Source organism: Drosophila subpulchrella, chromosome X (assembly GCF_014743375.2).
Source record: "Drosophila subpulchrella strain 33 F10 #4 breed RU33 chromosome X, RU_Dsub_v1.1 Primary Assembly, whole genome shotgun sequence".
NCBI lineage: Eukaryota > Metazoa > Arthropoda > Insecta > Diptera > Drosophilidae > Drosophila > Drosophila subpulchrella.
Window position 1 is genome coordinate 12,682,897 of NC_050613.1, and position 25,119 is coordinate 12,708,015.

At 44.8% G+C, this 25,119-nt stretch overlaps 1 protein-coding gene across 2 annotated transcripts in view; it reads right to left on the reverse strand.

The window, feature by feature from the left end:
- The window catches only part of LOC119558305 (unconventional myosin-XV), a 35,977-nt gene that overhangs the window by 6,804 nt on the left and 4,054 nt on the right, over positions 1-25,119 (reverse strand). The window contains exons 2-3 of one of the 2 annotated variants that reach the window (XM_037871706.1): positions 19,953-20,285; positions 8,097-15,131 (exon numbers count right to left, since the gene is read on the reverse strand). In XM_037871706.1, the coding sequence (XP_037727634.1) occupies positions 8,097-15,131; positions 19,953-20,078 (7,161 nt within the window). In that variant the 5' untranslated portion in view covers positions 20,079-20,285. Of the gene's footprint in view, positions 1-2,321; positions 3,363-8,096; positions 15,132-19,952; positions 20,286-25,119 lie in introns of those variants that run through there. The other variant, XM_037871707.1, reaches the window with a different exon arrangement.

The window sequence follows — 25,119 nt, forward strand, 5'->3', positions numbered from 1 at the left end:
GTCCGACTGTCTGGATCGAGAAGTCTTGTTGGCTGTCAGCCAAAAACGGGGCCAAGTCTCGTATTCGCGGCGCATATGGGCATGTGGGTACTGGGACTGGACTGGAACCAGGCTCCCAACTGGGTCAGATGGCCCCAGTCGGACTCTAGATGCTCCAGTTTCCTCAAACACTCGACTTGCAGCGATAATTCTCGCCAAGTCACAGACACACTCGCACGCATGTGGAGCAAAAACAAGAGTTAAATTTGGAGTGTAATTTCTAAGTGACCGCTAAAACTTTCTTTTCGGCCGTCCATGTGTTATTTCATATGTGCCTCTTATATATCTATTATTTTTTTTCCTTTGTTTTGCCAGCTCGAGTTAATTAAATTGGAAATTAATGCGCACCAGTCCGTCTGTTTGGATGGATTTACGGCGAAGCCAAATGCAGTCGAAAGGAATTAAAGTAATTTACTCGAAACGGACACCAGCAATAAAGATGAGACGCACAATACACCAAAAAAAAAGCACACGAAAAGTGTAATTAAATTATTGAAATCAAATTACAGTTAAATTACAATGTGCTTTTTTTTAGCACTCGGGGAAAACGGCAAAGTATAATAGCCCATTTCTTACTATCGCCTCGGCATCTTTGTGGGTCACCAACCAAACAACCAACTAACCCATCTCATTCAGCAGTTCTTATTGTCTTGAATCTTTAATCTTCTGTTTTTATGGATCGCACACATCGTACACAAAGAGTGGTCATCGAACCCGAACTATAAACGTGATGGCATCTTCTTTGATCCAACACGTTCCTCATTTTCCGGGGCCAAGAAAGTTCGCCAGGGAATTTAGAACGTGCACTACCCATCCAGTGCCCCTGGTCAACGCAATGCAACCTCTTCCAGATGGTCAAGATCGATTAAACACACTCCGCGGATTCATTAAAGCCACTGGTCAGCAAAACGCAGCCGTTGAAATATTTCCCATTATTTGGTTTTAATAACCGAGAACCAGACGTGCTTCAATATCGAATGATTCTTTTTCAGCTCTTGATATAGTACTTGGTGTTATATAATATTACATGGTTTTTTAAATATTCCAAAAATATCTTCTAAGTTCCAAAATATGTTTACAGTAAGATACTATTTGTTCTATCACCACTAATAATTCAAGATTTTACTATTACTAAATGTTATTATTGCAAAGATTATACAATCCTTACTATAAAGATAAACTACAACCAAAATCAAAATAATAATATCTAAATGAAAACCTGGAGATAAAACACATCAAATATGAAAAAATACAACACTTGTACATCGTGCTTAAACCTTTTCTATACATTTTAAGCCATGATTTACTATATTATTTATACAATCTTTCCTATCTTAATAGATTCCTAACGTTTGGATGAATTATAATAAATGATAGAAGAGATCAGACCGGGTATGAATTGAAAAATCCCTTCCTAGACCCCGAAATATATACCTTTATTGTTGAGGGTTGGCCACTAACGATGTTGACATAAAGGCCGTCATGATGCGGGGACCCCTGCTTAATATACCACCCGCTGTTGTATAACCGTGATCCGAGACCCGAGATCACCAGTATACCCGCTAATTAGCCCACCAACCGAGGGCCCCAGCAATGAGGATCGTGATGTAAGAGAGAGACCGTTCAGTGGACTGATGGGTATGGGGTACGGGCTGGTTGGTGGGCTCTGTGGGCTTTGTGGGCTGGCTGGCCGTCTGGCCACGCTAATAATGCGATTATGTGTCGACTTAATAACACCGTTAGACCCGAGCACTACGAGCATTCATCTCACACTCCCCGATTCCCTGCGTAACCGCCTTTGCAAATGGGGTTATGATTTGTGGTCTTTTTTGTTGGACCGCTGAAAAGCGTTCGTATTTGATAAATTTCTCGTTTGCTTTGTGGAAAATTCAGCAGAAGGGGTAACCGATTAAATAAGTCCGATACAGTTTAAATGGTCTATTGCTTAGTTAATGGAAATGTAAGGAATATTAATAGATTAATCAATCAATTTCTGAAAAAACGGAAAACCTATCAGATGTTTAAAACATTTTTTTACAACTTAAAAAAGAGACTTTAGAAATATAACTCAAAGTTTAAAAGGTTTTTGGAAGAGAAATACTTTTGTTAGGGTCTGAATTCCATTTCATAACTTAACCTTTCCCAATGCTTGCATATATTATGACAAAGAAAAGAAGAGATCAGATAGGATATCACCTTGGAAAATGTTATTCTTGTGAAGATGGGCTTCCTACAATAGCATTGTTTCCTAAAAAAAATTTCACAAAATCCTGACTGTTTACCTCATTTGAGTTCATGGTCTCGAACCGCGCCAGGATCTCCTTGACGGAAATCTTGGACTCCGTTGGCTCCTCGAGGATCGTCTCCATGCGGCTGACGGATCCGCTGCTGGCATTGCTCACCCTTCGCGTCTTATTCCCGCCTGGGATAAGCATGGGCGTGGATGCCAGGGGGTTGTTTGCTCCCTGAAATCCAGCCACATTGGTGGCGGAAACGGGAGCAGCAATTGCTAGAGGAGCAGGGCAGTTGGTACTCCCATCCATCTGGGGCATCTCCTCCATACCACCCTGCTCCTCATTGTTGTTATCATCTCTTTGGCTGAGCTGCATCTTGAAGCTGAGCTGCTCCTCCAGGCAGCACTGCTCGCACAGACTTCCCGCCGAGGAGTTGGATGTGAGGGTGGCCGTGGTGCAGCACTTGTACACGATGTCCTCCTCCACGCTCCAGGCATTGTCGTTGGCCAGTCCAAGATCACCCGGGCATCCTTGCCCGGATCCCGAGGAATCCCCCCCACCCTCATGATGCATTGTCATCGAGGCACAGCACTGTTCGTTCAGCTCCCGAATGCTCTCGTTTGTCAGCTGGTCGAGATCACTGCGCCGCATCTGCAGCTGGTGGAGCGACTGCATCTGGCCATGATGCACCTGGGCGGCAGTGGTGCCCGTGATGTGGGCTATTTCCGCATCATCCGAATCCGTGTAGAGCATTTCATGCTCCTCATCCGTCAGATTGTTTAGTGAGTCCAGGGAGGCGCATTTGCATTCCTGGTCGCCCTCATCTTGGGATTCCCCATTCCTATCCGCATCCTGATGATGCTGCTGCTGCTGCTGCTGCTGCTGGCCCTGCTGCTGGAGCAGCTTAAAGTTGTTGACCTTGTCGTGATGCATCTTGCTAATCAGGGACTCCACCTTGTTGACAATGCTGCTGAACTTGTGGGGCACACTGCCGCCGCCAGAGGTCAGTTGGACCGCCTGGCAGGAGGAGGAAGACGAGGAGGATGAGGCGGTTTTGCTGGCCCGCACGCTCTGCGACATCCTGGAGATTTGCTGGGACTATCGCAGGGGGAACTCGCCGGGGGGGGGCTGGGGTTCAGGATCGTTTGACAGTCACGACCATTGCCATAAGCCCCCTCTAGACTCTGCACCTCCGTCGCAGTGAAAGTTAGTGCATTGTGATGGACGGCCTGCAGGCTCTATCTATTCCATCATATTATATATTGTTTGCACAGCCGTTCGAGATGAGATTCGCAGGGGGATGGGGGGGGGGGGGGGGGGGGGAAATCGTGAAAAACAAGGAAAAATCGGTCGGCAAACGGCGAAAAATGAAAAACGAACCGCAGCGGCCAGCGTTTCCCGCACAATGAGTTTTGGAGTGGAGTGTGGAATGGAATGGATTGGATTCGATGGTCGGACACACACATCAAGCACAGCACACCATACGTATACGCGATTTTTCTTGCTATCGGTTGTAATTTTTTCTTTTTTTTTGTTTGTATTATTTTGATGTGTGGAAATTGGCAATGCAGTTAAATGCGTGCCGTATTTGTTTCTTTTCTCGCTCCAAGTTATTTATTTTTTCTTGTTATTTTTACGCTTTTCTGCCTCAATTTATTTTAATTTGCCATTTGCAGTTTGTCTTTCCACTTGATGGACTGGCGAAAATCCGCCGATCGTCGCCAGTTGTTGGTTTTTATATTTTTTTTATTATTTTATCTCTGTGAGAGCAGTTTGAAAATATGGCCATATAATTGAAATCAATGCTGAGTTGCGCGTTTCAGCCACCACGGATGGTTGGCCAAATTGTTTGCCAATCTGCGATACCGCGATCGGAATGAAGTAACCATAATAATAAGGGGGATATGATGGACAATGTGAGTGCATTTCGACCCAGTCATTCAATATGTTGGTATTACTATACCGCCTCTATAGGATTTTATCAGGCTATGGTAAAATTTGGGTTAACACATGCAGTGAAGTACTTTTTTAGTGGTGTTGATATTTATAAACATGTATCATTGTTTTTCAATAAACAACTTTGCGTGTACTAAATAATTTGTATTTTTTTAAAGCTACCAGAAAGAGCAACTTTTTGGAAACTTATAGAATGAAGAACACAGAAACTGTTCAATGTTGAAGTAGCTATATATTTTATTTTTTTAGGAACTTACAATTCCAATAGAATATGTTTGATAAAATATAATACTATTTTATTTTATTCAGCAAATGTTTGAAAATTGAGTAACTAAAAAAATAAACAATGCAATTTTATTTAACAACAAAAAAAAAGTCAGTCATGAATAATAAACAGTAAACTTTTATTGTGGATCATGAATAACGTTCAAGGTGGTTTATCATGTACTTTCCCGATTTCACTGAACTTTTAGCAATTGTTCGCTAACTATCCTAACCGTTTTGGAACGAACTGTCGGGGAATTGTAATGGAAAGTGATTTTCCCCCGATGGGTTGGTGTTAACTGTTGACACTTTTCGAACTGCTCTCAAAAAAAAAAACCATCGATGGTTTGTGGCCAGTCAATCGATGCCACTTGATACATTTGCCATACATTTGTTTACGATCTTTTGGGTCACCTCGCCACAGCTTTGTTTTGTTCCGGCCCACAAGAAAAACTTTTTAGCACGACAGAGCACAGTAAAAAAAAAAACGAAGCAGCCGAAGAAGCTAAACTTGGTCAAAGAAGCCAGTAGAATTCTTCAACGGAAGAGCGCGCTGCGTGATGCCGTTACCGCACATTCGTAACAACTAACGACTGAAAACTAAAAGCTAAAAACTGAAAACTAAAAACTGGCCAACCTGGTCAAGACAACCTGGCTAAGAGCCATCCCAATCGACTGGCCATTTCACTCGCAGCCGAGCAGAACAGAGAGCCAAAGAGCTGAAGACCATGGAGCCTTGGCTTTAAGCCAAGTTAAGACCTGAGCCACTGAGCTGAGTGAAAACGCGGCTCTCCATTCTCCATTCTCCACTCTCTTCTCTCCACTCTTGGCCAAGCCGAGCGGAAAGCCCCTGAGAAAGAGCGGGAAAGTCTTTCTCCGCACTTCCACTTTGAGTTCCCACTCCCTGGTGAGATAACTGTTTCCACTTGCCTTTGGCTCCCGACTCTCTCAGTTGGCTTTGGCGTTTAACGAGATTTCACGCATAAAATGAATTGAATTAAAAAACAAAAAAAAAAGAAGAGCTGCCCGGCACGGCGAGGGGGGAAATGAAAATCATTTTGTTGATCAAACAAATTCAAAACTCACGACGCGGAGCGGAAATACCCTAGGGAAGTACGTTTAAAGAAAGTTCAGTTCCTAACTTTGCCAACCCATTTGCACTCGGTTTTGCAAGTTTACCATATACTACACCAAAAAAAAAAAGAAACAGATGATAACATTCACTCATTCTTTTTGAGGTAGGGATTATAAATAAATTGTAAGTACCATTAAAGTTGGTTGGTTTCCTAAATTTACAAAATAATTTTCACTGAGTTTTTTAATTCACGATATATTACACTAAAATAAAACATTCACTTGTGTTTCTTTAAGTAAATAAACAATATTATAATATAATTATCAAATATTATGACTAAAATAAATGTAAATCGAGTGAAAGTAGATAAACAAACGTTAAAAAAAACTCTTCATTTTTGTCCTATAATAATTAAATTACTAAATGTTGCCAAAACTTAAATAAATAGTTTTCAATTACGCTATTTGAAATTTAATTTAGTTAATTTAATTTTAAACTGAATTAATTGAATATGATGTTTTTTTCTTTAATTCAAAAATCTAACAAGAAACAAAGCAAACAAAATATGATTTGATGAAAGTTAGCTTTCCTTACACTCTCGAATTAATGAATTTGTCAAATATTTAGAAAGAAAATTGAACAATTTTTACCAACATCTTCTTCAACCTTGATTGGCGGAAAGTGCATACCCGTTTGAAGTGTCAAATAAAAAGAGAAAAGAAAAGTAAACACTGGACTGGAGCTCCATTCGAGTGATGGACGTGCGCCAACTATGAATATCAACCATGCGCAGTTGGTGCTTATATGGAGTTGGAATCTGGCCGGAGCCACTGAGACCCACTGAGCTTCAAGGTGGCCGAAAAGAAAACCAAACCAGATGCTTTCAGGAAAGAGACATCCAAAACTCATTTTTTAAACAAGACGGAAATAGCCAAGAAAAAAACACTTACATTTACAACATCTTACTTACTAATTGACAAAACTATAATTTTAAGCGACTTTGATCAGCAAAGTCAATCGTTTTGTCTGCTCGCCATAAAAAATAGCACTTGAAAATTACACAGCTGCCATATTATTATCTTGAGGCCGTAAAAACATTAGCAGTTTCATTAAGGCCACATTATTATGACCAATGTCCGCCATTATTCACGCAATTAATGCCATTATTTTTCTATTTACCTCAAGTAAAGTGGTATACAAAATAATTGGCATACAGAATAATTGTTATGCCAAAAAATCAATTGGCTCAAGATATTATTTCAGTGATTTATAAATAAATAGGTATGAATGCCAAGTTTTATTTATATAGGGACTTAAAATTATTTTAATATTTTGCTGTCTCCGTAAATATATAAAATTTACTTCTTTTTGGGCGATTCCGAAACCTTATGTTTTTAGACCAGAATAATAAAAACTCTTACATTTCTAACTATCAAATCAAGTTCTATATGACCAACTTTTGAGAGTCCCAAGCTTGGCTGCCGAGCTTTGAATGCTTAACACTGTTAAATATTTCTTGCATACTTTTGGTCACTTAAAGAAATATTTAGAAATTAGAAAGCGCCTAGCAAATATTTGAATTGTAAATATAAAAGTAATGGTATAAATATTTCAATAAGAGAGGTAGGTGACTACCATAAGTAAGATATCTTTGGGTCCTTTTGAAGGGCACATATACACTGGTCGGCATATGTATTTTGACAAAATAAAAGTTAAGTATACTCATAACTTGAATATACTTCTTGTAAACTATAGGCATCAATGGAAAGGTAATTTCAATGCCGTTTGAATGATACAATACATTTCTTTACCCATTCAGTACTTATTGAAAAGGACGAATTTGTGTAAATCAACTTTGAAATTTTAAAAAAAAACTTTTTTCCTCGTCTTGAAAACTTAAATTTTTTGATGCAAAAAGTTTCTTCAAACAAAAATAATAGTAACTGCAAAAAGAATTTTTCAAATATCATTTTGCTTATATTTTTTATGATTTTTTGAAGGTGACAATGTCGGAAAAAATTTGTATGAAAAAGACAAAAATATGGCTCAAATGCCTGTTTTTAAGCATTTTCAAAAATTCATAAAAAATATAAGAAAAATGATTTTTGAAAAATTCTTTTTGCAGTTACTATTGTTTTTTTTTGAAGAAACTTTTTGCATCAAAAAATTTAAGTTTTCAAGACGAGGAAAAAAGTTTTTTTTTAAAATTTCAAAGTTGATTTACACAAATTCGTCCTTTTCAATAAGTACTGAATGGGTAAAGAAATGTATTGTATCATTCAAACGGCATTGAAATTACCTTTCCATTGATGCCTATAGTTTACAAGAAGTATATTCAAGTTATGAGTATACTTAACTTTTATTTTGTCAAAATACTTATGCCGACCACTGTATATCATGCTATCACTAGTTGATGGCTTATATTCAACATATTATATGATATAATAACATTTATATATCAAATGTCAATGAATATATATACAATACTTAATCCTCAACCTATAGATGGTACAAAATGGCCAACTCACCTTGCGGAACTCCTGGACAAAGCTGGTGACCATCGACTGGATGGCGGCGGCGCGGGCTGCATGGAGTGCCAGGTGCTTCCCGTTGCGCAGATTGAGCTGCAGGGCCGCCGGACGCGGCAGGGTGACGGCACTCTGGATCTCCCCGAAGGAGATGGCCTGCACCACAATCAGGTAGTCGGCATCCCGGCGGGCCAGATAGAGGCCACTGTGCGAGACGCCCATGATGCTGACATCGGGATAGAGGGGTGCTCCTTGGACGGCGAAGAGTCGTGCGAAATACAGCGGCCAATCGCGCGCCATGTCCACCAGATGGCGCTTAACCAGGGCACGCACCTGCCCTCCACTTCCTCCTCCTCCGCCTCCTCCGCTTCCCGTACCATTTCGATTGGACAGTGTATCCACACTAACACCATGACCATGGAGCATATTGAGGGCGGAGCTCTTCTCCTGCGGCGTGATCCTCAGGCAGGGTGTCACCCCGAAGACGTCGCCCAGCACCTGGGCAAAGAGCAGATCCAAGGCCACCGGTGGTCCAATGGGCTCATGTGGCTGGAAGACCTCTTTGCGCACGCGCAGCTTCCACGGCACCCGGTTGTAGGTCAAACAGGCACTGCTGGCACCCGTTCCCAAGCCGGAAACCACACCGGAGACCACTCCCAATCCCGGACTGGCCGAGGACGAGGGCGGTGGCACTGGAGCCGGAACCATTACGGGCGGCGGCGTGGTCATGTGCATCGAGTCCAGCTCCTCGCGCATCCCGGAGCTGGCCGAGCTCTTGCGCTTCCGCTCGTGCTCGTACTTCTGGGCCATGTGGGTGCGGAAAGTGGCCAGTCCCAATCCGCCGCTGCGATCCTCCCTTCGATGATGGCCACCGGTGGTGTCCATGCTGGCCTGGATCACCCGCGGCGGTGCCGGCTGGTAGACCTTGTGGCTCTCCCGCTCCCGCTCCACCTGACGGATCTCGTAGAGGCGTTCGCGTTCCCGCTCCCGCTTCTCGCGCTCCTTTTCACTGCCACTTCCGGAGGCGGGTCCCTCCACTTCCGCCCGATCCCACACTGACTCAGAGTAATCCTCGCGATCGCGACTCCTGCTCCGGCTGCGCGATCTCTCCCGCTCCGCCTGATCCCAGGCGGCTGCGGCCGGTGACGAGGAGGCCGAGTGATCCTCCAGGTGCAAGTGATGGCTGCTGAGGATCATCATCTGCTGCTGCTGCTGGTGCTGTTGGTGGTGCTGCTGCTGACGCACTGCTCCGAAGGTGTCGCGCTCCTGACGCTGAATGAAGGCAGGCACATGCTCCTTGACCACCTGACTGCTCGAGGTGCGGTAATCCGGCTCTGGTTCGGGGCTTCTGGCCGTCGGCGGACTCTGTGGGGCCGGCGGCGGGGCAGGTGGCGCCATGCTGGGTGGCCGGATTGGCGGTGGTGGTGCCGGTACACTGGGTGCGGGGGGCAGGAGCACCCCGGGCCAACCACCCGAGGGCGGAGCCGGTGGTGGCGACAGTTTGCCCTCCATTCGCTCTATCTGGGTGCGCACTGTGGCGTGGGAATCGACTCCTCCTCCGCCCATGCCCCCAGGACCCGAGTTGCCTCCAGTGACGCTGGCAAAAAGTCCACCCAGCTGTTGCTGCAGCATCAGCTTACGCGTGTCCTCCAGCTTGGCCGGTGCACGTTGCTCTGACTTGGTTGACACGGTGGATCTCACCGAATGGCCAGCCGTGACCTGCTCCAAGCGCTGGCGCATCTCGGAGCTCAGCTTGAGTTTGCCCACACTTCCTGGCGGCGGGCGATCGGCTCCGATCTCGAAGCTCTTCTTGGCCAGCTTGGTGGTGACCACACTCTGCATCGCCTGGTTGCCCTCGTGGGCATCTCGATCTCGGTCTCGGTCTCTATCCCTTTCCCTCTCCCTGTCCCTGCTGTTCATTGCCGCAGTGGTGGTCGTCGTGGTGGTGGTGGTCTCCAGCCGGATGCTGCTCCGCATCAGTTGCCCGCCCATGGGCGGCGGAGTGGGACTCTCGATCTCGAACTCCTCCCACTCGATGGCGGTGGCTCCACGGATTCCAGGACCCGATTCCCCAACCATCCCACCATTGCTGGCCAGCTGGTGGTGCTGGGATTGAGGCGTCGTCTTCCGCTGATGCTGGCGCATCTTGAAGGCAAAGAAGTCTTCCTCGGTCTGGAACTGGGGCTCATCCTGTGGCGGCGGCCAGCGCCACTTGCCAATCCGGACGGTCTTGGCCCTACCATAGGGATCCAGGAAGTGTCGCGTCTCCGAGGGATCCTTGCACTCCAACGGCGGCGGCATTGGTGGCGGTGGTGGAGGAGGCGGTGGCTGCAGTGCCTCCATCACTACCAAACTGCTGCGCGTGGTCTTCATACGCAGTGGTGACTGTGCCTGTATCTGTGGCGGTGGTGGTGAGATGGACAGGCTGCCCAAAACCGGAGGAGCCGGTGGCGGCGAGGAGGCGGCATTGTTGGCCGCCGCCGCCTGCTGGCTGAGCAGCGTCTGGAGGGCCTGATTCTGGGCCAGAAGCTGCTGCTGGATCTGAAGATTTTGGGCCATTGCAGATTGCAGGAAGGCGCGCTGCACCTGCTGTTGATACAGGGCAGGACCGGTTTCCGTCTCCCCGGGCAGCTGCATCAGCTGGTGAAGCAGGGGATCAGCTCCATTGCTATCCGTGCTGCCACCTCCTCGAATGCTGACTGCCAGCTGCTCCTTGCTGCTCAAGTTGTCTAGATTGCCCGCCAAAGGTATAGGTTGGAAGAGCTCATTGATGTAGTCATCTAGGTCCTCAATATCTGACTCCTCTTCTTTCTCTACGGGATTACTGGCTACTCCACCTCCCTTGATAATGGCAGCCAACTGATCCTTGCTTGCCAGCTTTTCCAAACTTTCAACCATGGGTAACGGATGGAAGATATCATTAATGTAGTCATCCAGGTCATCAATATCCGATTCCTCTTCATTCTCCAGTGGATAGCCACCTCCGCGAATGCTGGCCGCAAGGGATCTGGCATCGGACAGCTCATCCAGGGAGCCATCTAGCACCGGACTAAACAGATCGTCCAGGAACTGATCCACATCGGAGGCCTGGGAGGGAACCCTCACCCGGCGCACATGGGAGGCTAGGGATGGTGCCTCACTGGTGTCCGACATGGCCGACGATCTGGTGGCATACTCAGCCTTGTCCGCATACTTGCTGGAGTGTGAGCCATGGGAAGCGGCATGGGATCGCCGTCCGGCATGCTGGGATTTCTGGTAGCGCGGAGCCGTCTCCTTGCCCATCGGAGCAAGTCGCTCTGCCGAGTGGTAGCGATCGTTCAGGCGACTCTCCGAGAGACCCAGAGTGTGCAGCGGCTCCTGGGAATCGCAATCCGGCGGCACAGGGGCAATGTCCCCGGCCAGCAGATCATCCAGTGACTTGGAGCGCGACTTGGCCTGACTCGGACTCGATCCCTGACCAGGTCCCGGACTGGGCTCCCGTTCGAAATAGCGTTCGTTGAGAGCCGAGCTCCTGGAGAGCAACTCCCGGCTGCTCCTGCGCTCCCGAGGAATCTCCTCCTTGGAGGCACCACTCGAAGTGGGCGGCGCTGGCGGTGGAACCGCTGGACGTTTGACCGCCTCCGGCAGAGTTGTTCGAGCAAACTTGGCCCCGGAACGCAGAAGATCACTCCTGGGAGCTGGGAATGCGGGACACAGCTCCTTCTCCGCAATCAAATCCATCACATAGTCCAGTCCACAGCTATCAGTGAGCTGTTGTCCATCATCGAGGACCAAGGTCCATCCCCGACTGGCCACGCCCAACGAGGAAACGGCCAGGGCGGCAGCCTCCTCGCAACTGGTCCATGAGTCCACGGCCACCGTTTGGCTGGCCTCGTCGGGAAGGGTGAGGGGCAGGGCCATGTCGCAGCCCCTTGTCCAGGCACGCCACTCCAACCAGGCAGGCACAAAGCTACGGCAGGCACCACCGCCCACTGCGCCGCTGGAGGAGGAGCCACCACCCTGCTGGCGTAGCAACTGGCGCAGGAGTAGGGGTCTCAAGGAGGCCGGTGCCTCATCATCCACGAATCGCATCAGATACTTGCTGAACGCGGCACTGGGCTGGAAACAGCAGAGGCACTGCCCCAGGAGCTGCCACAATCTGGTGGCCTCCCCCGAAGTGGGCGGCAGGCCATGAACCTGGTTGCACAGCTGCACCAGGATCTCATCGCGTAATCCCCTCGAGCTCAGAGCCTTGTGCACAATATAGTCGGCCAATAGCTTCTCCTTAGCGCCCTCCAAGGCCTTGTCATTGCTCCAGCGGAGGATCAATTTAAACACGGCCAACGCATCCTGGAAGTCCTGATCCCTCGACGCAGCTCTGGTCAGCAAAGGAGCTGTGATGGGTTCCCTCCTTGGCTGCAATCTCAGCCCATTGCAGTAGACACTGCTGAATTTGCCGAAGGAGAACTGACCCAGATCCTCGGGCAGTTGAACGGCGGAGGAAGGTGGACCCGGCACCGTGCCCAGTACCTTGACCAGGTGACGATCACCGTGTGGCGGTGACCAGCCCTGCAGCTTGGAGTAGATGAATGCCAGCTCGGCGGGTATGTCCAGGTAGCTCAGTTGGCTTCGTTCCAGCACAGCCTGCTTGGCCTCTCGTGCCTCGCGAGCCCGCTGGGCTGCCTCCCTGGCCTCTTGCCTGCGCCGATGGTCCGATCTCAGTTGGTTCACCTTCCTCCTGGCCTGGCGTCCTCGCCACAGCCGCTGGGCAGTCAGTGCTCCCTTGCGCAGGCGCTCGTAGCGCTGCTGTGCCCTCTGACCTCGCCAGCGGGCCTGGAGACGAGTGGCCGCCACTTGCCGACGAGCCAACTGCCGGCGCACCAGCATTCCACGCACATGCCGCTGGACACTGACCGCCGCCCGTCGCAGCCTCTCCGTTCGTCCGCTCTCCAGCGCTCGATGCAGTGCCTCACGCAGGAAGACCCTTGTGGCACCCAGCTGATAGTCGGGACCCTCTACTCCTGTCCTCGGCATGGCCTCCAGTAAAGCTCGGCACAACTCCCGATACGGAGTGCCCCTGGCCAAAGGCGATGGTAATAAATGGCGATACCGCTCCACAAAGTGCTGGAAGCGCAGGCGCACCGGATAGCCGCGCTGCCGGATCTGGATGGTGTCCAGCATGCCCAGATAACGCAATTGCTGGAGCACACACGGCATATCCATGCGGAGCGCGTGCTTCTCCTGGTTCGGCTTGATGCAACGGACGAACCACGGATGACACCTGCCCATCGACTGGAGCAGCTGCTGCAGTGAATCCGCAAATCTGGCCGCCACCGTAGGCGTTCGTGGCTTCATCGTGACAAATCTTCCATTGCTGCCCTTGGGCAGGGTCTTCCCGGCATCTCGCTGGGCACGCAGCTGCTTGGTCAGCTCACCCACCAGATTCAATCGACTGGAGGCCAGCAGCTCGAGTACATCCCCACGCAGTGCATCGCGATTCTTGTCTAGAAAGCCATCCACACAGTACCACACCTGCCCCGCATAGTGGGTCACTCCGAACTCCTGAGCACCGATCCTGGGGCGAGCATAGAGCTCACTCAGCGCATGATTGTAGTGGCACTTCTCCAGGAAACTCAGATCGGTGGCACGCGGAAAATTGGACTCGTCGTCCAGGAGATGGCAAATGCCCACTGGCTTCTTGGCCAGCAGATGGATCACTGGAAGATTGTCATCCCAGGCCAAAGGAGTCCACTCCAGACGCTCCCTGGCGTACTCCGCCTGCTCCAGCTTGAAAACATGCTTGTTGAAGTACAACTGGAGGTTCTCGTTGGCATAGTTGATGCACAGCTGCTCAAAGCTATTCTCGGCCAGATCCTCGAACCCAAAGATGTCCAGGATGCTGATGCGATGGGCATCATGCGTTCCGCCCTTCTGGACAATAGAGTTGATCCGGGAGACCAGCCAATTGAAGAGTCCGGCGTACAGAGCCTTGGCGAAGGCATCTCGGGCATCCAAGGCCTGATCGATTCCAAGCGGCGTGTGCAGCCGTTCCGCTCGAGCTTCCGTGGTCCGGCTGGTCAGCGCTCGATGCAGTCCCTCGGCGCTGATGTGAAGGAGATGGGCAGCCCACTTGATCTCCGCATCGGAGCCCACTTCTACGCCCTCCTGACCATGCCTCAGTTGCCTGCGATGGAAGTAGACATTGCCCAGATGGAGCACTGCCGCCAGGACGCGAACGATTCCTTCCCGCTCGCCCTCGGAGACGCCCAGGACCTGCATGGCGCCCTGCAGCGATTCCCAGTCCACCCGCCCGCTGGCACAATCGGTGGCTCCCTGGTTCAGGTAGAAGTACTTGTCCGCCTCCAGCAATCCATATTTGGAGCGCTCCGTCTCGGACAGACCACCAAGGAGTTCGTAGAACACATGGTAGTTCCTTTCCCCCGGCGCCTGCGTCACAATCCTTGACTTCTCCAGCAGGTACTGCGTGATCTTGGCACCCACAATGGCGCCACTCTTGAAGTAGACCTCCAGATATTTTCCAAACCTGGAGCTATTGTCGTTCCGGGCAGTGCGGGCATTGCCAAAGGCCTCCAGCAGCGGAGCTGCCTCCAGGATCTGCTCGGTTATAACAGCTGAGGCAGAACCTCCTCCAGGCACCACGGCTGCGAGGTACTGCATCACCAGCTTGGTGGACTCCGTCTTGCCGGAGCCACTCTCGCCAGAGATGACCACCACCTGGGGCGAGGGCAGAGCGGCATGGGCCGCTGCCCCAATGGCAAACAGATGGGGTGGTAGGGATCCCAACGGGCGTCCGGCATACTGCTTGGCCACCTCCAGACCATAGGCGTCTGGGAACATCTTGTAGGGATTCACGGCAATCAGGATGCTGCCGGCGAAGGTGTAGATCAGACCCTTGTCGTAGCGCAGGCGGAGATTCCATAGCAGCGAAGCCTCATGGAGATCATCCAGCAGGGTCATGTCCTCCACACCGCTGCTGCCCAGATCCTGGCGTGCACGCAGGCTGCCCTCTCCCGGTTGCAAAGCGAACGTCTGTGGCTGCAGAAGGAGGAAGTCGGATTAGAATGGGTTGTAAAATAAAGAAGTTAATATATAAGAAGGGCACACAAATCACTAGGGTTTTCGAATATTTTCTTGAAATCTTCTTTAAAGTGTCTAAAAGTATGCAACAATATATTTTTGACTCAGAAGTAACATGAATTCATTCCGGAAGTCGACTATAATTCACACACAGCATACTTTTAGGCACATAAAATGGCATATAAAATTGTTATAAGAATCCTAGTGATATGAAGTGGCATAATATCAAAGGATAAAGAGTATTTTTAAGGATTTGAGGGTTCCTATGGAACACTTCTCTCACATGGCGCGCTATCACATCGCTGCAGATGGTGGACAGTCGCTTGACCACCTGGGGATAGCGACACTTGAGGCGTCGCAGGCGACTGGAGGATATGGCCCGATGTTTGGCCGATGGATGATGGGGCAGATCCTCGGGATCCTCGAGGCTGGCGGGCCGCTGGCGACGTAGAACGTGCGGTGAGAGGAGCGCCAGCGAGGGCGACTGGGCGGGACTGGGCGTAACCGATCCCCCACCGCCCCGCTGCCATGGCTCCAAATGGAACCGAACAATGCGCATCTATTCGGCAACCCTCTCCTCTAAGACTGAACCCGAAAACCCAATATAAAACTCCCGAAACCCGAATCTAGATCCAGAACTAGTATCACAAAAGACGTTTGTGGTTGAAGTCTCGAATGCAACTGAAAGGAATCGGAATCTCTCGGCGGCATTGCCACAATTTCCCCAAACGTTTCTAAAACGGTTTTCGCTGCATCCAAACACGTTCTTTAAAAACGGTGAGAGATGGTATGGGAATGGGTATGGGTATCGGCATGGTAGACCGGATCACTCCGAACCCGGCCAGACCAGATGACACTCCTGTTGGCCACTAGGCAGTGCTACCAACTACTTAGTGTGGGCCACCAGAACGCACAAAAAAATAATAAGCGAGTAGAGAGAAAAGAGACCAGAAGAGAAAAGAAAATAAAGAAAGAAGACACCCGATCGCATTGATATTGATGCAGTCTTCGATCGCCATTCAATTAGGCGGCCAGTGTGTGGGACTTTCTCCAATGCGTAGAGGCCCAACCAGTTCAAGTTCGATGGCTCGATGGGTTCTTGGGCCCGTCTACAGTCTCCCGTCTACAGTCTCCCGTCTACAGTCTCCCGTCTACAGTCTCCCGTCTTCAGTCGCCCGTCTTCAATCTCCTATCTTCAGCTGCCTCGTGTGGGGCAGGGGATTGTCATTTGATAGCCGGCCCAAAACAAAGGCGTGAAAAATCTTCTGTGGACCGCTGAGAATGCATTCGCTTCGGCAACTTCACCATTGAAATCGATCTGTATTCGTATCAATGACAGTGCCAAATGAAGTGAGTCAACTGATCGAGGGATTGCCCCGGAATTTGGATTTATTTGGGGTATCTAAAAGTATGCTATAAAAAACTCATCCTTCATAATCAAAACGTGTCGTTAAATTCAAAGATTTATTATGCTTAAAATGATTAAAGAATTGCAGTCCCTTGTAGGTAAAATTAATTTGATCACATCACAGTTACCTAATTTATAAAACTTGTTAAGGCACAATCATAAACCCAAATGAGGGGACTTGCATTATATATGTCACTAAGATAGAACTACAATTTTTTTAACTAACAGCCTCTCTAAAAGAAATGACACTACCTTTAATTTATTATAGAACTCGTTTAATGGCAACCAATCAACAAAAACCACTCATAATCTCATTTAACTTCAAGCAAGGGATGGTACACCATTTATCTGCAGTGATGCAATAACCGATAATTAATCTGCTTGCACTATTACGCCTTTGGAAGCGGTTTCCCATGGTCCCAGTAGCCGATCCCGATCCCATGGAAACACATGTGCTGCCAACAGGTTATTTCTTGGACACTGGACACACGATTCAAACAGGATACGAATCACATGTGGCCGGTTTTCTGATTCTAGTACCGCTAGAACTAGGCTTTCACAGTAAGAAAATACTAGTAATTCGTAGCAAAAAAAATGTTCCCTTAAAAAATTCACCTAGCTATTGCCAAAAATAAACTTTTAAGCCCTACCTCTTAACAAAAAACAAATTCAATTTCCCATTTGCTTTTCTTTTCCCATTAGTAAGTGAGTTGTGACATTTGCAAGCCACAAAATAAGTGTCTGTTTATGCAGTGAAATCGGTAATTTGCCAATGTTTATTTACTAATAAAGCGTGCCTACAAATGTCAATCATAAAGTTTTGGTTTTCACTTTAGACATGGTAGTACCTTAAAGTAAAGTTTGCTGACATTGGCACACCCATAAGAAAGATTAAAATTTTGAGTCTCTCAGTTTAAAAAAAATCCTACATCATAAGTACACAAGCTGTTTTTTAAGTGTACTTGTCGACTTTGTAGTAAAATGGTAGGCTTGTCGAGAATTCATAATAGATATGTTGATATGACAGGATTCGGGATAAGAATCTTAAGATTATGTGCATAGTTTGCTAGATAAATGTAATCTGCAACCACACTCAAAAAAAAAATCACCATAAATATTAGAAATTCGCCCGTGATTTTAAAATGCCATTGAATTAAGAAATATTTTCTTGAATTAAGAAATATTTTCTTGATTATAGAAAAAGTTTCTAAAATTTACGGAATTTCGCCATATTTTTTTTTTCTTTGTAAAGAAGAAGAGGAAGAATACAAATTTTTCTTTAACTAATGGTGAATTTTTCTTGATTTTTTTTCTTGAAATAATGGTAAATTCTAACTTAAATTTAGTAAAGAAATACCCATATTTTAAGGAAAAAGTGACTTTTTTTTATACATTTTGATGGTGGTCTAGCTGGTAAAGACGTCCGGTCAATAAATAATCGTACAAAAGTACCTGGTTCGAGCCCACGCCACGGCAAGTGTACCCTTTGTTTATTTATTTTTCTTTTTTTTTTAAATTTATTTAATTTTTATTCTTATTAGTTTCACTTTTCTATTTACCAAATTTTTTAAACGGTTGTTAAAAGAGTTTAGATTAGAATAAACGTTATTGGTATGCGTAAAGCTGGACCAAAAGCACCATAGCCCTCTTTAGTCATTGTATGACAAGAAGCACGCGTGGCCGAATGGTTAAGACGTCTGGCTATGGTGTGAGCAGTTGCGGGTTCGAGTTCATGCCGGGGTTGTCTGAGGTAAGGATTTTTCCATTTGTTATTTATATGTTTATAAAAAGTATTTATATAAAATAAATCTTACATAAATACAGGTAAATATAAAAATTTATATACTATATTACCATGTAATAATTGCCTTTAAAATTAGAAACGGTTTCATCCATTTAAAATCCAAAATTGGTATACAAAACCAACCAAATTCCTCAAATGTAGAAAAAGGTAATCTTACAAAATAAATATTTATTTTCTTATTTTAAGAAAATTTTCCTTAATTTTAAGGTTATTTACCATACATTTAAGAAAAATTTGTCATTATTTCCAGAAATGGCAAACCATAAATTCAAGAAAATTATTTACTTAAAATAAAGGCGAGTCACCGTTGGCTCAAAATCATAGGCGATTTTCTTGATTTAAGGGCGAATTTCTTGATTTAAGGGTGATTTTTTTTTTGGGTGCATGTAATTCTGTATTTTTTTAAGTGTGCTAACAACTTATGTTGGCGCTGTCAGTCGACGACTTGCAACTGATTGCCGTGAGTTCTCAATCTTGATATCTGCAGCTCTATAGCTGTAGAGCTCCATAAGTCCGCACTCATAATTGCCGCCAAGTGGCAGAAAGGAAAAAGGAAACGCTGGCCGGTGGCAGGTGCAATTAGGTGCACTGCACAGGTGCTGCACTGTACAGTAAACACGCGTGTGCCGACGGCCAAAAAATAAATCCGGCTGGGCCAAAGGCTTCCGCTGCGAATGTTTAACTTTGTTGTTGGCCAACACCAATTTTTTTTTTAGTTTTGTTTTGCTTTATGGTTGCCCAGCAAATCGGCACATAAATCCAAGTGAGCAAATTCCATAAATTCCGAGACCCCTCAAACTTGCTAAACACTCCAGGCAGCTCATGAAAACCGAAATAAATACACAAACAGTCGGGCAAACAGTTCATGTCGGGTGAAAATAGTGAAAAGCATTCATGGGCCACGGCGAAACCGAAAACAAATTGGATATTCAAACAGTGAACTACGAAACTAAGCCAAACGAGGCGATGGTGCGAACTCGCACCTTTTTCAGGGGGTGCTAGTCTGCACTTGGAGAAAAGGTTCTACGGTTGAAGGGAACCAAATGGGTAAACAATCAGGACTTTAAAAAAGATTACAATTCAATTCGGAAATATTACTCAATGAAACTCTATGAATCATACAGATCGAACCGTTAGAACCAATGATATAGCGTTTTATAACTAGCTACCTTTGGTTACCCAAGCAAAGAAAAAAAAATTGTATATTATAAAGTTTAAATTTATCGTATCTAAAAATCATCCTTTCTAAAATGGTATTTCTTAAATATTTACCGAAATATTAGAATTTAATTGTATACCTCTTAAAGTTTAGATTTGCCATCTTTAAAAAATAACCATTCTCATGTTTTTCTTAAATGTTTGTCAACACTTAAAAGAATATTGAAAACATATAATTGTAATTAAGCTTGATGACTTGACTTTAGTAAACAAAATATTTAAGACGTCATTTCGTTTGAGAGGTATACTAAAAACAAAAGCACAACTTAAATCTTAAAATGAAAAGGAATAGTTTAAAACCTTCCAGGAATATGTATAATCATAAAGTTTCTTAAGATAGTGTACCCACCTTGCCTTTGATGAGCGCCTGGACGACGATCACCTGGGCAGCGCGATGAACCTCCTGGATCTCGCCGGGAATGGGATGTCCCATGCCCGGGTCGAACCAGACCAGATCACCTTCGGCCCAGTCCATGGCTCCGGTGCGGTCGTCTTCGCGGCTCTGGACTCACTATCCCCACTCTTCGGTCAGGTCAGTGTGGAAACGATACTTTCCCGAACTCCTTCGCTCCTGGGCTTCCGCTATATTGCTGACGATCTCTGGATTTGATTTTTTTTGGTCGGAACGTTGGGAGTGGATGTCTGCGGTTTGGTTGTGATCTTCAAACCGGTTGATTCATTGCTGCAAGAAACATACAAAATGGCATTTGTTAAGTAAATTTTAAATTATTTTCTCAAGGCGAATCATGAAACGGAAAGATATTCGGGAAAAATTCGTGTAATTATGGCGCCTTTCTATAAAATACCTCGGTCTTTTGCATTATAAAATTGTTGCCCGGGCGGCTTATCAGACTTATCCCCACACCTCGGTGTGATTTTGATGGGGATCGTGAGCGATTCACACCGATGGTGACTGTGACTGTTCGGAGTCAATGACGCGAAGGCCGCTCTATGAATGAAAGTACAGATTTTTCGTTTCTTCGGATTCAGGTACCTATTTATTTTTTATTTTTCTGTTTTTTTTTTTTTATGTCTCTGTGGAAATGTTTGCCAACCGAGACCGGGGTGCAATGAAATGCAACGGCGGAGGTAAGGCCAAAAAAAAAAACTAAACAACTAAATCGTGAAGCGGCAACAATGACAGTAGCAATCGTTCGCATCGTTGCAGAAGATCCGAGGGAATCAAACTTATTAAATAAGACACGTCAGAAATTCACGATTGTCATTGGGGAAGCTCTAATATGCCAAAAGGCTATGGTGAAGGGACACCACAAATTGGCAAACAAAAATTGTATTTTGCATTAATTTTAAATTGGTTTATTAAGCAGAAATGCATAATAATGTCATAAAGTATAATAATAAAGTTTTATATATGTTAAGTGACTTTTATTTAAAATACAAAATGTCGCAAATTGATTTTTGTTTCAATTCTTAAAAGGGAAGGTCATTAGCTATCTTAAGAGACCACTCTGGTTTTAATTTTATCAATTTAAATGTTCCAAGAAAATGATTAATGTATTTTATAGGTTGACATTGCCCAAGGCATTTAAATCTTTTGTCTTACTGCCAACAAACAACAGAAGCAGATCTATATTAAATAAAAACCAAAAGAACAAACATGACTTGCCTCCACAATCGGTCAATCAAATCGATATGAGTGGCATTTGCCAGCCTCAACATGGCCCAAGAAAACCAATTAATAAGCCAAGAATGCGTTTAAAATTATGATCGTCCCAAAACGGGGAACGGCAGCCATAAGGCGGTAAGCATTCAAGTTCATTAAGAAATTTCCAAAAAAAAAAGCAATATCGTTAATATGAAATGCGGACGCCCAAAAAGCACAAGTTATATAGGTTGGCCAAAAGAATATTAAGCAGATGCGGCAAGGGCCAAAACGAAAGAGTCGAGACCAAGACCAAGACACACTTCTTGGCTTTTGCTGGCGATGTTGCTGCTGTTGTTTTGTCTTTGCCTTTTCTCAGGCAAAACTTTCACCTGTTTTGCGGCAAATGCCTTTAGCACACATACATAAATATTTATGCCCAAAACAACAGAAACATCAAATGAAAATAAAGCAACGGGCACGGGATAGAGAGAGAAGTTGTCGCGATTTGATTTGATTTGATTTGATTCATGCAGTTTTGTCTTAAGTGAGTCAATCGGATTTGGATTTGTTGGCCGCAAGTGGACTTGGAGTTGGATTGGGTTTGGGTTTGGGTTTTGGTTACGGAGTTGAAATTGAAGTTGGGCCTGGCCCAGTAACGAATCTGTGCGATGCCAACTGGCCTGGCAAGTGCTCACGAATTAACAGAGTCAATAGAGGAACTTGTTTTCGAGTCGGAAGGGGGGGAGGCTGACACTTCGTCAGACAATTTCATTCAGTTCGCCGCTTCATCAGGCCAACACGTACGCACCGGCCCTCTCTTTCCGTCCATCTTTTGGGGCCACATGCCATACACTGAGCGAAAAAAGGGTACTTTAAGTTTTAAAATCATTTCTTGACGTATTCCTATTCTTTAAAAAAAAACATTGCATTTATATTAGACTATTAATTAATAATCGTAAGTCATTAACAAATACTTTTTTGAAGATGATTGGGCTTACTTGGAAATAAATCAGTTTTTAGCTAAAACAAACACTATATTAAGAATATTTGGTAAAAAATATGAACGCTTTATCTTTGCTGGTTTGAGCTCTGCAGTGAAGCTTCAAATGTTAAGGATTGATTTATATATATATAGATAAATATAATATAAATGGTTTATCAAGTGCATTAAAAAATGCAACAAAAATGTTCATGAAATGTCTTTTTATAATTTATATTTCTTACAAATACTATAATATTATCAAAACAGAGCGATCTTAGCTGATTTTTGACACACTGTTGCCTATATTTTCCTCCGTGTTATAGTAACAAAAACAATGGCTAAGGCAGCCAACAAAAATCTTGGCTAGCTACGGGTTCGACCGCATTCCAATGCTAAGACGTCGCTGCCTGCAGTCCATGTTTAATGCTAAGGTAGCAACAAAACCAAAACGGCAGCAACGAAAATAGCAACAACTGCCTCGGCATTAACATCGTGATTATGCGACAGTGTGTGTGTAAGTGTGTGTGTGTTCGTAATCAATGAGCAAATATCCAACGATGTGGAATAACAATCATAAGAATTTCATTTGCAGCTAAGTGTTGGATAAGTAAAACCAAGTTTATGCGGCCTGGGTTGGTCGACTCAATTGGCAACGGAAATTACGCAATCAAAGTTCCTTCGATTCATTCCTCTTTTCATTCGATATTTGTAAAGAATTACGGGAATAATATTAAATATCATTTAATTTTGAACACTTTGAATAAGCAAACGAAAGTACATTACTTTGGTAGGACTTCTTAAATATTTAATAATAATATTTGAATATCAAAAAGTATTTCAAAGCAGGAGAATAGAGGAAAACCGAAAGTTTTCAACTTTCATAAATGAGTCAAGTTTGTCGCCTAAGTCTTTCGTTCTCAAGTGTCAAGAAATTGATTTCCAGCATTGGAATTTCCAAACTGGTAAGATAAAATGGTAATTTCGGATATTTTATATTTTCAAGTTCGCTGCCTAAGTCTTTTGATATTCGATGAGCTCCAAAGAACCCAAAAATTAAATGATATTTACAAATTCCCAATTTCCATTTTAACACGGGAAATATTTTCATGTCAACCATGTTCCCATGTCCGCATTGGACAAAATCGAAATCTGTGAGAGATGCTTTTGTTCGATTTCTAAAAATGATTTGTTATCAGCTATGACACACAGTCAACACACTCAGGGACAGCCGACCGCACCTGCTCAAATGCTTAAATGTTAAGTTATGCATAAATCGGAGTCGGCTGTCGGTGTTGGTTGGGCTTGAAAAATGTGTGTTTTTTCTTGTGGCTTGGCAGCTAGTTTCTCGTTTCGAGCGTATTGATACATTCTTGGCATAGCTGAGAAATCTGAATGGCCCTAGAAAAGTGGCTAAAAAAAAATAAAAGAAAAACCGGGAGGTGCGGCTTTGCCTGCCACGAAGTGAAACTCAATAGGCAGCATATTGTTTTTGTATTTCTTTTTTTATCTTAACAACACCTTACCATCTCGCACACGCACAGCCAAAAACGATATTTAATTATGTTGCTTTAGTTGTTTAATTTAACGTTTTCGTTTACGATTTCGATTTTGTTTTAATTGAGTCGGTTTGACGAACTGCAATTTGCAATTCGAGCAGCAATTAATTTCGGTTTACTTCGGTTTACTTTAAAGTTGCGTTTTTGTTACCCACTTAACACATTCGCAATTATGCATTATTTATTTATTGTTTACTTTTTTTCTGCTATTTTAAGTTTATTGCTTTTCGATATGCAAGTTGGCTTTCGTTTTGGCTGCGTGTGTATGCTATGTTGATAGAAAGATAATGAAAAGATAATTAATTTGTTTAATTCAAAATGAGATGGGGAACGGAGAGGTTATATGTTTGATTAAATTAATAAATAAATTTTATTTTATTTTTTTATAATAATTATTTTAAGATTAAGCTAACCTTTTTATACAATTTAAAAACACACAGATTTCAAAAGTGAATCTGGCATACCAATCTGGCTAAGAAATCCCCCGTCCCCACCTAAGTGCTAAAAACCAGGGAAAAGATCTCCTCACACTTTAAGCTGCAGCTCGTTACCCTGTGGCTCCACAGAAATTGCCGGCTAATTCAATTTGGACTGCAGTCCGGGTCCAAAGACATCCCCTTTCCCCGCGAAAGTGGCCAATGCCATTTCAATTAAACCCAACGGCGACGTCAACAACGTCTGGCTGCGACTGCCTGACTGACAGTTTGACTTATTGGCTAAAAGCTCTGGCCAAAAACAGTCAACAACAACACGCACTCACTTGGCTTGTCTAGGGAGTGACTAGTCATATATTATTTTCCGTTGTTGCAGTAAGCGGCTTAATTGCCCTGCTGCTGCTCTTGGCCTGGCATTTTTTCGTTTCGTTTCGTTTCTTAAAATTTTTTTTCGTTTTCGGGTTGGACAAATAGAAAATTTCATGTAGAAAGAAGAAATATTTAGCAAGAAGTTGAAGTCGGCGCACGATTTCACTAGCACCAGGGCCAAAGCCAAAAAAAACAAAAAAAGCAAAACCAAAACCAAAACCAGAGTCAAGCCAAATGGTATAAGCCAAGTTCGAGCTAAAATGGCGACACACACACGCACGCACGTGCAGAGAGTAAGCCAAAAGGCCAATAAACCTTTGGAAAAAAAAAAAAAATATATATATATATATAAAAAGCGCGCCATGTTGCCAGCCAACTTGCTCATCGATCACAAATACACAGAGAGACAAGCCCACTAAACGACGGATAACTTGATGCATGCAGAAACAAAAAAGGGAAATTTTGAAAACGTCTCTGCCGGAGACAATTGAAAGTGGCGGTGCATAAAGTATTCTAACAATCAACCCAACTCAACTCAACTGAACTCAACTCAAATCCGTTGGTGTCAG